At 38.5% G+C, this 15,300-nt stretch overlaps 1 protein-coding gene across 1 annotated transcript in view; it reads right to left on the reverse strand.

Moving 5' to 3' along the window:
• The window catches only part of LOC124802525 (exportin-2), a 170,694-nt gene that overhangs the window by 22,268 nt on the left and 133,126 nt on the right, over positions 1-15,300 (reverse strand). The window contains exons 14-15 of the mRNA XM_047263370.1: positions 10,939-11,030; positions 1,861-2,063 (exon numbers count right to left, since the gene is read on the reverse strand). Of these exons, the coding sequence (XP_047119326.1) occupies positions 1,861-2,063; positions 10,939-11,030 (295 nt within the window). The remainder of the gene's footprint in view (positions 1-1,860; positions 2,064-10,938; positions 11,031-15,300) is intronic.

A 15,300-nucleotide genomic window follows, 5' to 3' on the forward strand; every position in this document is an offset into this window, starting at 1 on the left:
AAAATATAAAAACATATCATCATCTTTCTGAAAAGAGACTGACTAAAACTGTATGTTGTTTGAGGCTCTCCAATATAACAGCAGTCTATAAGGGTTTCATGTGCAACATCAGCTACTGTTACATAAATTCCTCACTATTTCTACAAGGCAGATGCTCGTGATCTTCAGATGTCTATTTGATGATAGTCAGCTGCTGTGGCAGAAAATTTTGTATGGCAGGTCACATGAGAAGTGTGGGTGGACAGAAGAGGGGAAAGGCAGTAAATTCACTATAGATGATGTTGCCACCCAGACACCTCTGTTGGAGACCAAACAATTGATACTGCACTGGACAACTTCAGAAGACTGCCCTAAATTTTCAGACCCCTGTGAGTAAGAACTTCCAACTTGGTGCACAGCCTTGTCGTTCTGAATTCCGCAGCCCACTAGTATGTTCACATGGAATCTCTCTCTTGATAGCTGCTGTAGCCTTAACAACACAATAAAGACAATCAAATGAAAACAGAGACAACATCAAAACTCACTAATATGTTAGATGGCTGATTTCTGAGATGATATATATCTTCCAGCATGTGGACACTGATCATATTTGCCTAGCAAAAGACAAAGTTCATTTGGTAGGCGACTCAAGGTGCCAACTACCAAAAGCGAATTTGCTGCTTTTGCTTCCTTTTCCAAGTGCTAGAATTAATTTGTAAATTCTAATATCATGGAGGTTGCAAACAAAGACACACAGAAATATATATTTGGGCTGCATAATATGAAGTAACATAATATTAGTACCACTGAATAAGTCCTACGCATGGTATATTTGTCCTCTGCTTAGCAAAGATAGAGACAAAATTCAACGAGCAGGAACAGCATCCTTTAAAACCATAAGCCATGATCCCAAGTAAAGCTTTACATTCGTGACGTACGCAATAGTGAACTTCAGTGACATGAGCATTAATATTAAGATTAAAGATCAGCAGCCAGCAAAAGCACAGTTCTATAAAGAAACGAAATAGGAACAAAAGTCAGAAAAGCTTTGAAAATTAGAATCTGAAATTACAAAACCAGAAGTTTAGAAGTGTAATCTGAAGTAGGAAGAGGTTCAAGAACCATAAATTTATAACAACAGGGAGGGAGAAAGGAAGGAAGGAAACTTAGGATTTAACATTCCATTCACACTGACGTCATTAGACATGTGGCACAAACTTGGAATGGGGAAGGAAGCCAGTTGTGCTCAATGCGATTTACAGACATCAAGGAAAACCTAAATCTGGACGGTCAGACAAGAATTTGAATAGCCATTCTTCAAATAACAGTCCAATGTTTTATGACAGCACAACCTGCTAAATTATGATCCTTCAGTTTCAAGTACACTTTCTTTACTGCTGTCAGCAGGGTGCAGTTAATTGTTATGCATGTCAAAAGGAAAGCTAATAAAATTCTGGCAATGAAGACTGGTATTTTATTTTAGTCAACACAGAACAAGAGTGAGTATGGTACTGTTCGCATTCGTCACAAGTAACTGTGGCAACAATCACTGTCTTAGTCCAACACTGACCCAAGTCATGTTATGAGCTACAGTAATCTGTAACCATCCTATGGAAGTTGACTTCCTGTACAATGGGAGACCAACATTTTTGTTTTATTTTTGTAGGCATTAGTAGACATGAGATAACAATACTTGATGAAACACTTGATGATGACGACAGCGATGAAGATGATGATGATATACAGATGAAACATCACACCATAATGATTCTTACCTACTTGTATTCCAGTGGAATCACATTCAAGTGACTATGAACTACAAATGCATTTAAAGACAAGGTAAGCCTTTAAGTGCAAAGATAAGAAAATAAATTAACTTACCACTTTCTGGGTAGCAACTATTTGTGAACCACCCTGAGCAATGAATGCTCTCAGAAGTCCCACAAGTGGGTGAATATTTCCTGGGCGCTCCCACAGAACAGGTGCGAGCAGGCATGGGAACAGCAGCATATATGGTTCTGGGACACCAGACGTATGCTGCTCCAACATCAGTGACAGCATTTGGAAGACATATGGCACAAACTCTGAAGGGAGAAATACGAAATAGCAAATTTCATTAGATGATTCACCATTTCAAAAATAAGGTATTCCCTCAGTTTTACAGACAACATAAATACATATCAGGTAAGTACTATTAACTTCCTGGGAGAAATGACTTTCTTTAAGTTATAAAACATGTTTTCAAAGAATAAGTATGGCCACAAACTTCACGACAGTTTCTGTTTTCAGTACACTTAAGAGTACAAGATGTTTTCAAAGTGTCCTGATCAATGTAACCAGAAGTATAGAAGATAAACATTTACATTATAACAAAGTCTATGTTAATCACATACAGTACCATCATGTAACACAATTTTATGACAGTTCTGGCAAAGTGGACAAAGTATCATTTTCTCCTACAGTTATATCAACACATCAACTTGTGTAATTACACATATTGTATATTTTAATGTATGTTTGTAAGCTATTTTTTGGAAGTACTTTCAAAAAATTTATGAGACACTTTAAACAGGTTTCCAGAATGAGATTATCACTCTGCAGCGGAGTGTGCGCTGATATGAAACTTCCTAGCAGATTAAAACTGTGTGCCGGACTGAGATTCGAACCCAGGACCTTTGCCTTTCGCAGGCAAGTGCTCTACCAACTGAGCTACCCAAGCACAACTCATGCCCCGTCCTCACAGCTTTACTTCTGCCAGTATCTCGTCTCCTACCTTCCAAACTTTACAGCTCCTCTCCTGCAAACCTTGCAGAACTAGCACTCCTGAAAGAAAGGATACTGCGGAGACATCGCTTAGCCACAGCCTGGAGGATGTTTCCAGAATGAGATTTTCACTCTGCAGCTGTGGCTAAGCCATGTCTCTGCAATATCCTTTCTTTCAGGAGTGCTAGTTCTGCAAGGTTCGCAGGAGAGGAGCTGTAAAGTTTGGAAGGTAGGAGACGAGGTATTGGCAGAAGTAAAGCTGTGAGGACGGGGCGTGAGTCATGCTTGGGTAGCTCACTTGGCAGAGCACTTGCCCGCAAAAGGCAAAGGTCCTGAGTTCGAGTCTCGGTCCGGCATACAGTTTTAATCTGCCAAGAAGTTTCACTTTAAACAGGTAATGGAAGAGTTTCCTTTCACATAACAGATGATAGATTAGAATATTATTACAGTGCACAAACCTCTACTGCTGTCTTTACCAATGAGGTGTTTTAAAGACAATAGACTCTAGTGAATAGTGCTCACAAATAAACAAATACACTGTCCAGTCACATTTATGTGACCACCTGTCAAAAGCCTGCTTAGCCGCCTTTTGCAGTAGAGACTACTGCAAGAAATGCAGGAACAGAATAAATGAGGTTCTGGAAGGTACCAACAGAGACATGGAGCCATGCCAACTCCAGTGGCATGGCCAGCTGCACTAGGTCTATTGGTTGAGGATCCAAGGTGTGAACAGCCCGGTCAAGGTGGTCCCACAGGTACTCAACTAGATTTAAATCCAGGAAGCCTGGTGGATGGGAGTGTATGGTAAACTCATCCTGGTGCTCTTTGAACTATGCATGTACACTGTGAGCTCGGTGACACATTGAAGTGTCTTGCTTGTAGTTGCTATCGTGCTGTTTCAGAACCATGCACGATCTTGCCCTTTTGCATGTCAGCTAGATCACTCCATTCCCACATTATGACAACAACTCCACTGTCCTTCATGTCCCCCGACATGCTTTATATACCCTCTACTGCTAGTGCTGCCACCTGTCATCTCTTACTCATTATTACATATTTACATCATTCGCAGGTGGTGCTCACATTAATGTGACTGGACCATGTAGTGTGATGCATTAAGTTACGGAGGACTTAGATTTATTTACTGTAACAGCCAACTCACCCAAAAAAAAAAAAATTAATAATAATAAGACTAAGATTTGATGTCCTCCAACAACGATGTCATTAAACAGAACACTAGCTCAGAACACAAGGCAAAGACAGGGACCGAATTCAGTCACATCCTTTAAAAAGGAATCACATCTCATAGCTAATTCAGGAAAATTTTTAATCTGGATAGTTGGCTGAGGATTTCAATATCTCATCTCCCAAATATCGATCAAGTTCCTCAACTTCTGTACCGTGTCGAGTGGCCAGGTAGTTTTGTATCTCAGAGTCTACATTGTACACTATATATTTCAATGCTAAGAAATGCTAAAAATCCTGCTTGGCATGGGCAATACTGTCTCACATCACATGAGTATATTGACAGAACTGTAATTTCAAAGGACAGTCTTCACAAAATCGTTAATAACAGAGAACGTGAAGGATATAATATTCCTATAGTATTTATAGAAAGAAGTGGTAATAAAAGTGAACCATAAAAATGATTAACATTCTGCCATATGCAATCAATATCATTTTAAGATTAAACACACACAGATGGAGCACAACTTTTAAAAATGTCTTACAGCATTACTACTGCACTTTGGACACCATAAGGCAACTAGAGACTACAGACAACAGGTACAATTGGTTTCATGCAGCATTGCAATGCAGTCACTAGATAAATACTTCTCATTACTCAAGATCACTGCAAGGGATGAAAATACCCGGATCAAATACAACTCTTGCAGTTCTGTTAATATAGTAACACTACAATTATGAGAAATCGAACACCGTGTGGTACAATCAAGCACTGGCCTTACACATACTTTTAACACTGAATTTACAATGAGACTTTTGAGATATCTTCTCCTAGCAGGGATCAGTGCAATACTACCAACTTACAGCACCTGAATCTGAATGGATGAACAAGGATTTGTATACTGCTCCTTGCAAATATGTGAGTCGACAGCTTTTTACCCAGTGCACCACCTCTCACAAACCGGCCACCAGAAGAGTTTCTAACAAACAGATCACAGCGTATCATTTTGAATGGAGAGAAGTCTTTAGATGTAAAATTACCTTAGGAGTGCCCCATGGGACTGTTATCAGACTATTACTTTTCACAATATAAATAAATGACCTTGTAGATAACATCAGAAGTTTCTTGAGGCTTTTGGCAGATGATGCTGTAGTATACAGAGAAGTCACGATGCTATAAAACAGTAACAAAATGCAAGATGACCTGGGGAGGAACTACTTGGTGCAGAAAGTGGCAACTGACTCTCAAATAAACAGATGTAGTGTATTGTGAAAACATAGACAGAAATGTTCTTTACTGTATGATTACCCAATTGCAGGACAATCACTGGAAGCAGTTACTTCTATAAAATTTCTGTGACTATACATATGGAGTGATCTGAAATGGAATTATCACATACAATTAATCACAAGTAAGGCAGATACATTATAGATTCATTGGAGAAATCCTCAGGCCATGCAGTCCATCAACACAGAAAGTAGTTTACAAATCATTTGTTCAACCAATACTCGAATACTGTTCATCAGTACTGGATCTGTACAAGATAGGAAACTGACAGGAAATAGAGAGGAGCCAAGAAGAGCATCATGTTTCATTACATGTTCTTTTAGTAAGGATGAATGTGTCACAAAGGTGATCAACCAACTCCAGTGGCAGACACTGCAAAAGAGGCTTTCTGCACAACTGTGTGGTTTATTGTTAAAGTTCCAAGAGCATACATTCCTAGAAGAGCCAACAAATATATTACTTTTCCTTACATATATCTCGCAAAAAGACCATGGAGATAAAATTGGAGAGATTGGAGTTGACACGGAGTCTTACCAGCAATTGTTCTTCCCATGAACTATTCATGACTGAAATGGGAAGGGTGAAAGTGACAGTGGTACACAAAGCATCCCCATCACACACTGCAAGGTGGCTTGCAGAGTGTAAATGTAGATGTATATTTGGTATGATACACCATGTCATTAAGTGCTGCAAATGTGCAACATACTAGCACTGACTCCCACTATATTTTCAGAATGTTAATTTGCTACCTCTTCCTACAACAATTCAGAAAGCAAAATTGAGGGTTAAAAAAAAAAAAGTGAATATTGCCAAAATTACGAAAGTATTACGTAAGTATTTCAAAAACCTAAACAACTGTTGTTTGATATCGCAACCAAAACACGCATACTTGACTCTTTCATTTAATGAAAATGAGTAGAAAATTTCTGTCCAAAAAATTATTTGTTCACATCATTCATTTAGAAGTGCCCCACATAAAAAACCACATACTGTCAAACATGTACCACATGTTGCCCTAAGCTATAACATTGTGTGTTCATTGTCTTTCTAGAAAGAAATAGTAATTAAATGGATAGAACTGAAGCCAAAAGTGAAGTTCATACATTTGTCAACATACACTGCAATGACCTGCAACCAATACATTACAAGTGCGGTAGTTGTGACAAAGTAGATATCAGCCAAACCGGCAGAAACTTTTATCACACAATACAAGGAACATATGTACAAACATAATAATAATAATACAGCATATGCTGAAACCACGGTCACAAATGCTCATACTGTGACGTATTCAGTCTGATTTCAAAATTTTACGTCACAAACACAAAAACATCTCACTTAATGTGCAGAAAGAAGATGAAATCTACACCAACATGAACAATGACTGTGAGAACCCCCTTAATGAACAATGTAAATTTGGAAATGGTATCTACACTGACATTTTTTAAGACTTGCTGTAACTGAGTTAATCACAATTTGGTCCTTACTGTAAACCTCGGTCCTTATTCTAAAAGAGGTTTGCCGGTGATGACAATGTCTGCCACAGCCCACCTGATATCAACACAAACCCGCATTCACATTACACTGTAAGCTGATTGTCTGCCTGCTCTACAGCTACTGAATGCTGATGCACCACCAGCACAGCAAATGACTATTGATATCACATTGGACACCCACCTCCTCGTCATACCTACATTATTTTGCATATTTTTTGTCTCATCCTTCGCACTTTCTGTAATTTTTTGGACTGCTGCTACTATTTTTCACATGTTGCTTCATTTTTAGACATAATTAAATAATATACTTTGTTCAGAAGCTATCCACTGCATTACATTTTCTTGCATTTTACAAAAATGATTATTACACATACGGTAATTCGCAACTGTATGAACCTGATGTCTGATGTATAATTACTCCTAGTAAATACTGGTACCACCCCTTTCATCGAGGCCAAGATTTGTAGCTTTTATCCATTATTTATCACACATAATGTTGAACAGTTAATTTGATAATTGTATATCTTCTGCGTCACTATGTATCAGCTATATTTGGTGTGGGCAAACAGCATCCTGCTAATGGTTTTTGCATGGCCCACCAAGACAGTCAGATATTTTACATCAAGACAATTGGAATTTTTACGTAAAAATTTATAGCTTTTATGAAATGCGACATTAACTAATGCATGCAATCATTTTAAAAGGTGTGGCCCTCTGCTAACCTCTGCTTCCACAGAGTGATGCCTGAGCCAAGGCTACAGCCCACCTGTGAGCTACAGGATTCTTTTCTAGGGATCAGAGACATAAAACATGGATACTATTTTCAAACTACAAAAAAAAAATTTGTAAGAATAATAACTAAAAATAGTGGTTGAGGGATCACTGTAAATAACTATTTAAAAAACAGGTTATCTTTACTGCACCAAGGGAGTACATTGACCACCCTGCGGTGCATGCCAGGTAAAACATTAGTAAGTATTTAAGTATTTCACTAATAGTTGAACACACAATCACGGAAAGAGTGCCAGTTTTGACAAAAAAAAAAAAAAAAAAAAAAAAAAATGAAAACAGTATTTTCTATCTGAGAAGAAATGTGCAATAAATTGCTCAAGCTAATGCAAAAGATCACAAAAATACATCTATTTAAAAAGGCATATAAAACATACTCCCTAAGTATTAGATAGTCAAAGATTGTGCAGAGGACTCAGAGTAGAGGTTAACAACAAAAAGGGGACAACTGAAAATATGCCAAGATCTGTAGTGCATTATTGTAATTTCTTGTCATTCTCCTGAGCATAGCATCTCACTTGTAATGGAGGAACAGTGACCCAGTTTTCCAGATGGACTTAAGGGGGGACAGAGAGTGTGCACTGGAAAAAGTAGCATGTTTACAGGCATGGATTCAGTTCTTTGAGCAAACTGGAGGGACTGCAAGGAACATAGCAACATGTTCATGGCCTGTAAACAATTGTGGGTGTGTACACTGGAGCAGTCCAAACCCATGTTTTACAAGTTATCTGGTGCAAAAGAACATCAAACAATCAAGACCAAGCGAATGAGGCAGTCCATTCGTTAAGGCACTGACTTCATATTCAGGAGGCTGGAGTTTGCTCAGTCCATCCATCCTGATTTAGGTTTTCTGAATAATTTCAGGCAAACGCCACAATGGATTGTTCAGTAATGTCATGGCCAACTATGTGTCCTATCCTTGTAAAAAGCATATTTCTACATTCATTTGGTATGTATATAATGTGTGTCTATCGACCTGCACATCATCTTTGTTTTTAGGTATATTAGACAGAGTTATTTTCATTGTATTATGATGATAAATCCTATATCATTGTGAGATGATCACTGAATGAAACAAATAAATAATGTAATTAGCTTGCTTTCTGTGTTTTTGCACTAAATTTATGTTCATGATCCACAAGTTCTGAAATGTAGTTTTATTTTTATTATGTATACACAATGATGTCTGTAAGTAGTTTTATTTTTATTATGTATACACAATGATGTCTGTAAGGGTGCAAGTGGTTATCTGTTCCACTCAACAGAAATCTGAGTAAAACTGAAAGTTCAAAAAGCTTGGTTACATATCAAGAGCACCAGTCTCCTCAAAGGTAAAAGTGACTTCATTTCAAGGAATAGATAAATTTCACTATAAGTAATTTTGCTAAATGAAGTGAGATTCAGAACAACCCGACGGTTTTCTTACTGACTTGCTGAGTCAGTAGTTGACAGTCACATTCAAACTTATCACATTGTCCAGTACTTAAGAGTTTAGAATGGTGCAATCCTGTTATTTGATTTTCAAATTCCAGATGGAACTGACATGACACTTTTGTGCTAGAACACCGACTGAAGTTTGGGGCAACAATTATACACTTGGCTTCGAACTGACTCAAAAAACAGCTCCCTGCTCAGGACTTGGTACCACTCATGATAGGAGCAACTGACTCATGTTCTACACCGGAGTTTGGACTATCTCCTATCATTCCCTAAAATGAGAAATATCCTCCTCATTATACTCCACTCCCTGCCAAAGTGGTATTCCGCTGTCCACCCAACCTACACAATATCACTGTCATCTCTATTCCACTCCTGATCCCAACCCTTTGCCCCAGACTTATATCCCTGTAACAGACCTAGAAGCAAGGCCCATCCTATACATCCTCCCTCTACACCTACTCCACTCCCATCACAGGCACTTCTTACACCACCAAAAATGTGGCTACCTTTAAAAGCAGCCATGTGTTGTAGCATCTTAACTGCAAACTGTGTACAGCATTCTATGTGGACATGATCAATAACAAGCTGTCTTCCACATGAAAGGCCACCACCAAACTTTGGGCAAGAGACAGCTGAACCATTCAATTGCTATGAATGCCACACAACATGGTGTGCTCAATTTTGACCACTTCACACCTTGTGCCTTCTGGAATCTTTACATCAACACTAGCTTTTCTGGACACACACACACACACACCATCTACCTCCTTTTCTTCTCCTCTCATCCTCCATTTTTCTCTCCCAGCACAGCCTCTCAATGCCACATCTAACAGGCTACTATCAGGTCCCCACTACACTCCTGTACACTCTCAGACAAAATGCACAGCAGCATCTTCCCAACCCCTACCTTATTATTCCTCCACCTCCTCACCCACACCTCTTCTGTACCACCACTACCCACCCCAGCTGCAATCACTGCTCACCATATTCCGGTCGCATCTCCAGGAGATGAATGCATGTCATGTGCACTTGTTCTAACCTAATCTAGACAGGCAACCACTCACCTATGATGGAATGATGTGTGGAGAATAGAAACTTTTAACAGGAAACATTATTCGCACTAGCTTTTGATATCTATCTCTCTCTCTCTCTCTCTCTCTCTCTCTCTCTCTATCTCTCTCTCTCTCTCTCTCTCTCTCTCTCTCTCTAGTAAAAGTAGACACATTCATACACAAACCCAAGCAGACACTCAAATGCACACTCTCTTGGACATGGCAAGACTGATTATCAATTATCAGTCACTGAAAGCACTAGTCAGGGCTGTAGGTGGTGACTCGCATCATTCAATAACCAAACATGCCACGGCCAGGAATTTGTGTACTTGAGTGTGTCTGGTGTTTCCTGCTACTTGTTTCCATGGTCCATACATTAGTCCACTATAGGTAAGTTGTTGCCTTTCCCTTATTTTACGTATTGTGTTTTTCTTCATTTGATGGACTTAGTCAAATAGCTTAGTCTACTTTTAAATGTACTTTACATGTGCTCGTCTGTCATTCAAAGTCTCCTCCATGTGGAGAGTAACGGTCTAGTCTATTTCATTATTGTTATTCCATCCCAGATTTTCCATTGTTCATTTCACTTATGTAAGACATACAGCAGAACACTGTGAGGTGACAGTATTTACTTCATATGTACAATATTTACTACTACTACTACTACTACTACTACTTGTGGTACCACTTTAAGATAAGTTATTTTTATTTCCAAAATTGGAGTATATGCAGCACTGCTTGTCAAACTGTACATATGGCAAAGGAAAGTTCTATTAATGAGTCTAAATAATTTAGGAGTAAAGAACTGTAGCTCGAAAAGGATTCATCTGCACACTAATGAAGTTTTCAGTCTTGTTTATGTACCTGTCAACAACTCATCACCTCTACTATTCAATGAGTTTTACTTTTAGGAGAAAATTATTTAATTTTTTTTGTAGAACATTACCTTGAACATCTTGCTGGAGTATCCACTGGAAAAGTGGAAATAAATTTGCTTCAAACGTAGATACAGCCGTCTTGTTTGAAGTGCATACGATCCTGCAACATGAAAGACAAACATGAATAACACACTCAGACAACAAAAACACTTGTAAGTTCACACACTATTTGTTCATTACTTAATACTTTGGAATAAAACAGTTCTTGCAAGTTATCTGTTATACAATTTTACAGTGCAAAGCCACGTTCTCAATCCCGCCGAAGCACCACAGTTCCCAAATACCAATAAATTACTTTTCTTGCAGGATGTAATACTTTATTAGTGCTGGAAAATCCTGAGTGGAATATAAATAATTGAAGGAGTAAAGATAACCACTCACCATATAGTTGAAGTGTTGAGTGGTGAATAGACAAATAAACAAGATTGATATTGTTACAATGTTGCTAAGCTTCAAGCAATGTCTATCTTCTGAGCTGTCAAAACACACACACAAAATTACATAGTCATCACCACACACACTTTTTCTCCATTGAAACTCCAACTGGGTGAGGGACTGTGTTAGGTGAAGAGGGGTAGGAGGCAGGAAACGTTAGGTTAGGTTAGGTTAGGTTAGTGTTTAACGTCCCGTCGACAACAAGGTCATTAGAGATGGAGCGCAAGCTCGGGTTAGGGAAGGATTGGGAAGGAAATCGGCCGTGCCCTTTCAAAGGAACCATCCCGGCATTTGCCTGAAACGATTTAGGGAAATCACGGAAAACCTAAATCAGGATGGCTGGAGACAGAATTGAACCGTCGTCCTCCCGAATGCGAGTCCAGTGTGCTACCACTGCGCCACCTCGCTCGGTCAGGAAACGTTAAGACAGAAGGATGGTTGAGGGATGGCAGAAAGTGGCAAACTTACTATGAATAGGCAGATGAAGTGTTACATGCCATTTAGGTAAACAACACTTAACACTCCTTGTGTAGTACAAGGAAAGATGATCTTGCAGAATAATATTAAGAAGGGAGTATGTTGCGGAACATATACCGTGTGCAGGTGTCTGTTTTCATATGTGCAAACATTAAACGGGAGGATAGCAATACAAAAAAAACGGCAAGGTGTGGCGACAAGTAAACGGTTTCACCTGCTGTTTTGGCTTCGCAGCTTGGTGGTGGCTTGACTGTCAAGGAGCAACCACACTCTCCAAGAACGAAAGACAAGATGGTTCTGTGACAAAATATATTGTAATTTTGAGTGACATGTTGAGACTTTGAAGCTTATGCCATATGCAAAGTTCTGTTCTGCTCTAATTCATGAGTCACTCTAATGATCTGTACACACATTGAAGGAAATATATGTTCATAAAAGAAAACTAATGGCTGTCCTTTTTTGTTATGAGTAGAAGTTGTCTTCTTTTGCTCCAGTAACAACTGCAGAATGTGAGGGAGTCAAGCCTTTCCTCGTCTATACATGGGATTTTAGAACCAATGATTAGCATGATCTCTTCTTCAACAGAATCATCTATGGCAACTGGATTTTATAAAAAAGTAAATATGTCAGATATTGTGTCAGGTGACAGATCTCTAACGTGTTCTGACTCAGCTTCAACTACAAGAAGTGAGCCAGCAGCTACATAAAACACTAAACCAATAAGAAAAATACTTCACAGAGCAAATTGCATATGGCATGTAACGAACTGAAGGCATGAGAAAAATGCATGGGCAGGTGCACAGATGATATGAAGAGGGAGATTGTGCTGACAATTCAGCTACACAATTCAGCATTTATTATCTTCCCACGTTTATAATACAGAGAAGCTGATTTGGAGGGGGATATTTGTGAAAAAGACAATGAAGTTACACATACTGTGCTCATTGGCATGTTGTACTGCTGGGTAATCAACGCAGCTCTTGGGCCACAATTTGACAGCAGACATTTATCGATGTAGCAGTTGGTTGTTGATCAAAAGATACAGTAGAATATTTTGTACAATCAGTACTGCAGATGTTCAATGTACTTAAAAAAAAAAAAACAGCATCACACGTCAACCAAAAGCAGCTATAACGCGTATTTATTCATCGGCGATCAGTTTCGGTGAAGCAATCATCTGCAAGTCACAACTACATTGCCTCAGGTTAATCCAATGTTCATGGGTGCAAAGTAAATAATTATTATCAGCTGCAGCAGCAGTCTGTTACACATGCATCCACTGTATTATACATTTTTCTATCAGTCACTAATTACAAAAATTGACAGTCCTTTCCACTGTCCCATATACTGTCTCACCAAGTCTTATCAAAAACTCATGAGTCAACATTGTTGTATAACATGCACTATTGATAGTAGTAGATTATATGTCCTATTTAATTGGCATCTGCTATTAACAGTTGATGAGATCATTGGGCAACCAGATTTTGACCACACATATGGTTTAGGTCTGGAATATAGCTTTGCTGTTCTTGTCTTCAACTGCTCACTAACTACAGACTTACTGAACTGTAAAAAGATTTAGATGTATCATTTATGTTCACTGGATGCAATCCTTAACCATTTGGTTCTCATATGTATTCTAGGTTACACTTCCAGTGAAACCTATTCATATCTAATTTTCATAGACCTACATTACCCGCGTCAGAAACACGTGAAGTGAAACCCTCTTTTACACTTTTAAGGGGACTTTTAAAAATGGCATTAATTGTGGGAAAATGGAAAATGTGGGAAATTATTTTTTTAATCAGATAAATAAGTTTACATTTCATGAACATAATGGTAGTTCATACTTCTGGCAAAAAAATCTAGAACTTTAGTTTCTTTTAATTTATTCTATTGGTGATTTTCATGTCTATATCACACCTGGAGATCATATATATGACAAGAAGTATATCTAATTTAAATTCGAATACTTGCTATGTCAAACGCTAGAAATTTTTTTTTTTTAAATATGTGACATACAGGATGTCAGTTGGCAAAGGTTATGTTGACTGATTACGTAAAGTGCAGACCCAGTAACAGAATTATGTTCTACTAGAGTGGTTTGAGGGATATACATTTAATCCAGCTTTCAAAAAGCAGATTGGGATAAATTTTCTAAATTGCTGGACAAGTCAATAACACAGATCCCTGCACTTCCAAAATCCTACTCAAAGTTGTTAAAGATCATAATATCTACTGCCAAAAAGAGCATACCCAGAGGATGCCTGAAAGAATACATTCTGGAATGAAGAGATCAACCAGCTGTTTAACTAATTCAAGGAAAGTGGAGACCAAGAAACAACTACGAACCTTATGAATTCCTTGAATGAACGAAGGAGAGAAAAATGGCATAAAGAAACAAGGGACCTCAATATCATGCATTCCAGTAGAAAAGCATGGACGCTGATTCACAAACTTGGAAAAGACTCTTCCCACAAAAAAGAAAACTCAACGGTCTCATGCGACTCAATCGCCAATCACTTAGTGAGAGTTTCCAAGGTCCCAACAGATAAAGCAAATCTTCAGCAAGTAAATAGAGAGCTTACGGAAGTCAGGAAATCTCTGCAACATAACCTGGAATTCTCTTCTCCATATGCAATCACTGAACTGTAGACAGCCCTTAAGCATACGAAATGTAGAAAAGCTGCAGGTGCAGATGGGCTTTACCCTGAATTTTTGGTGCACAGTGGACTGGTAACGCGAAACTAGCTAGTTTGCCTTTTTAACGAAATTCTTCGTACAGCAACATTACCCAAAAAATTTAAAAGAGCAAAAATTATCGTTTTCAAAAAGCCAGGGAAAGAGGGATCAGCTGCAGAACACTTCTGCCCAATATCTCTCCTTAGCTGTGCTTACAAGTTATTGGAAAGAATGATTCTAAACCGAATCCAAGATCAAATTAATGCTATGATACCACCTGAACAAACTGAATTCAGACCTTATAGAAGCTACTGTGAACGAGTGCTCTCCTTGACTACTCACACAGAATTTGGATACCAAAAGAAACTTAAAACTGGAGTAGTGTTCATTGACCTGTCAGCAGCTTATGACACGGTGACGTGCAAGGGCCTATTATTGAAATTTTTTTAGAGCAATATCTCACAAAACTCTAGGCAACCTCTTAAGTAACATGTTAAGCTTTAGGCAGTTTAAAGTACATCAAGGAGAAGAGAAAAGCAGATGGCATGTACTCAGTGACAGATTACCTCAGGGCTCTGTCCTTGCTCCAGTGTTATTCAACCTCTACATAGCTGACCTGCCAAATTTGACCCGCCGAAAATTTCAATATGCAGATGACCTGGCAATTTCATATCAGAGTGAAGACCTTTCTGAATGTGAAGAACACCTAACAAACAGCCTTACTAAACTTTATGAGTATTTTGAGACATGGCGACCGAGACCAAATGTTTCTAAAA

This window comes from Schistocerca piceifrons, chromosome 6 (assembly GCF_021461385.2).
Source record: "Schistocerca piceifrons isolate TAMUIC-IGC-003096 chromosome 6, iqSchPice1.1, whole genome shotgun sequence".
Classification (NCBI taxonomy): Eukaryota; Metazoa; Arthropoda; class Insecta; order Orthoptera; family Acrididae; genus Schistocerca; species Schistocerca piceifrons.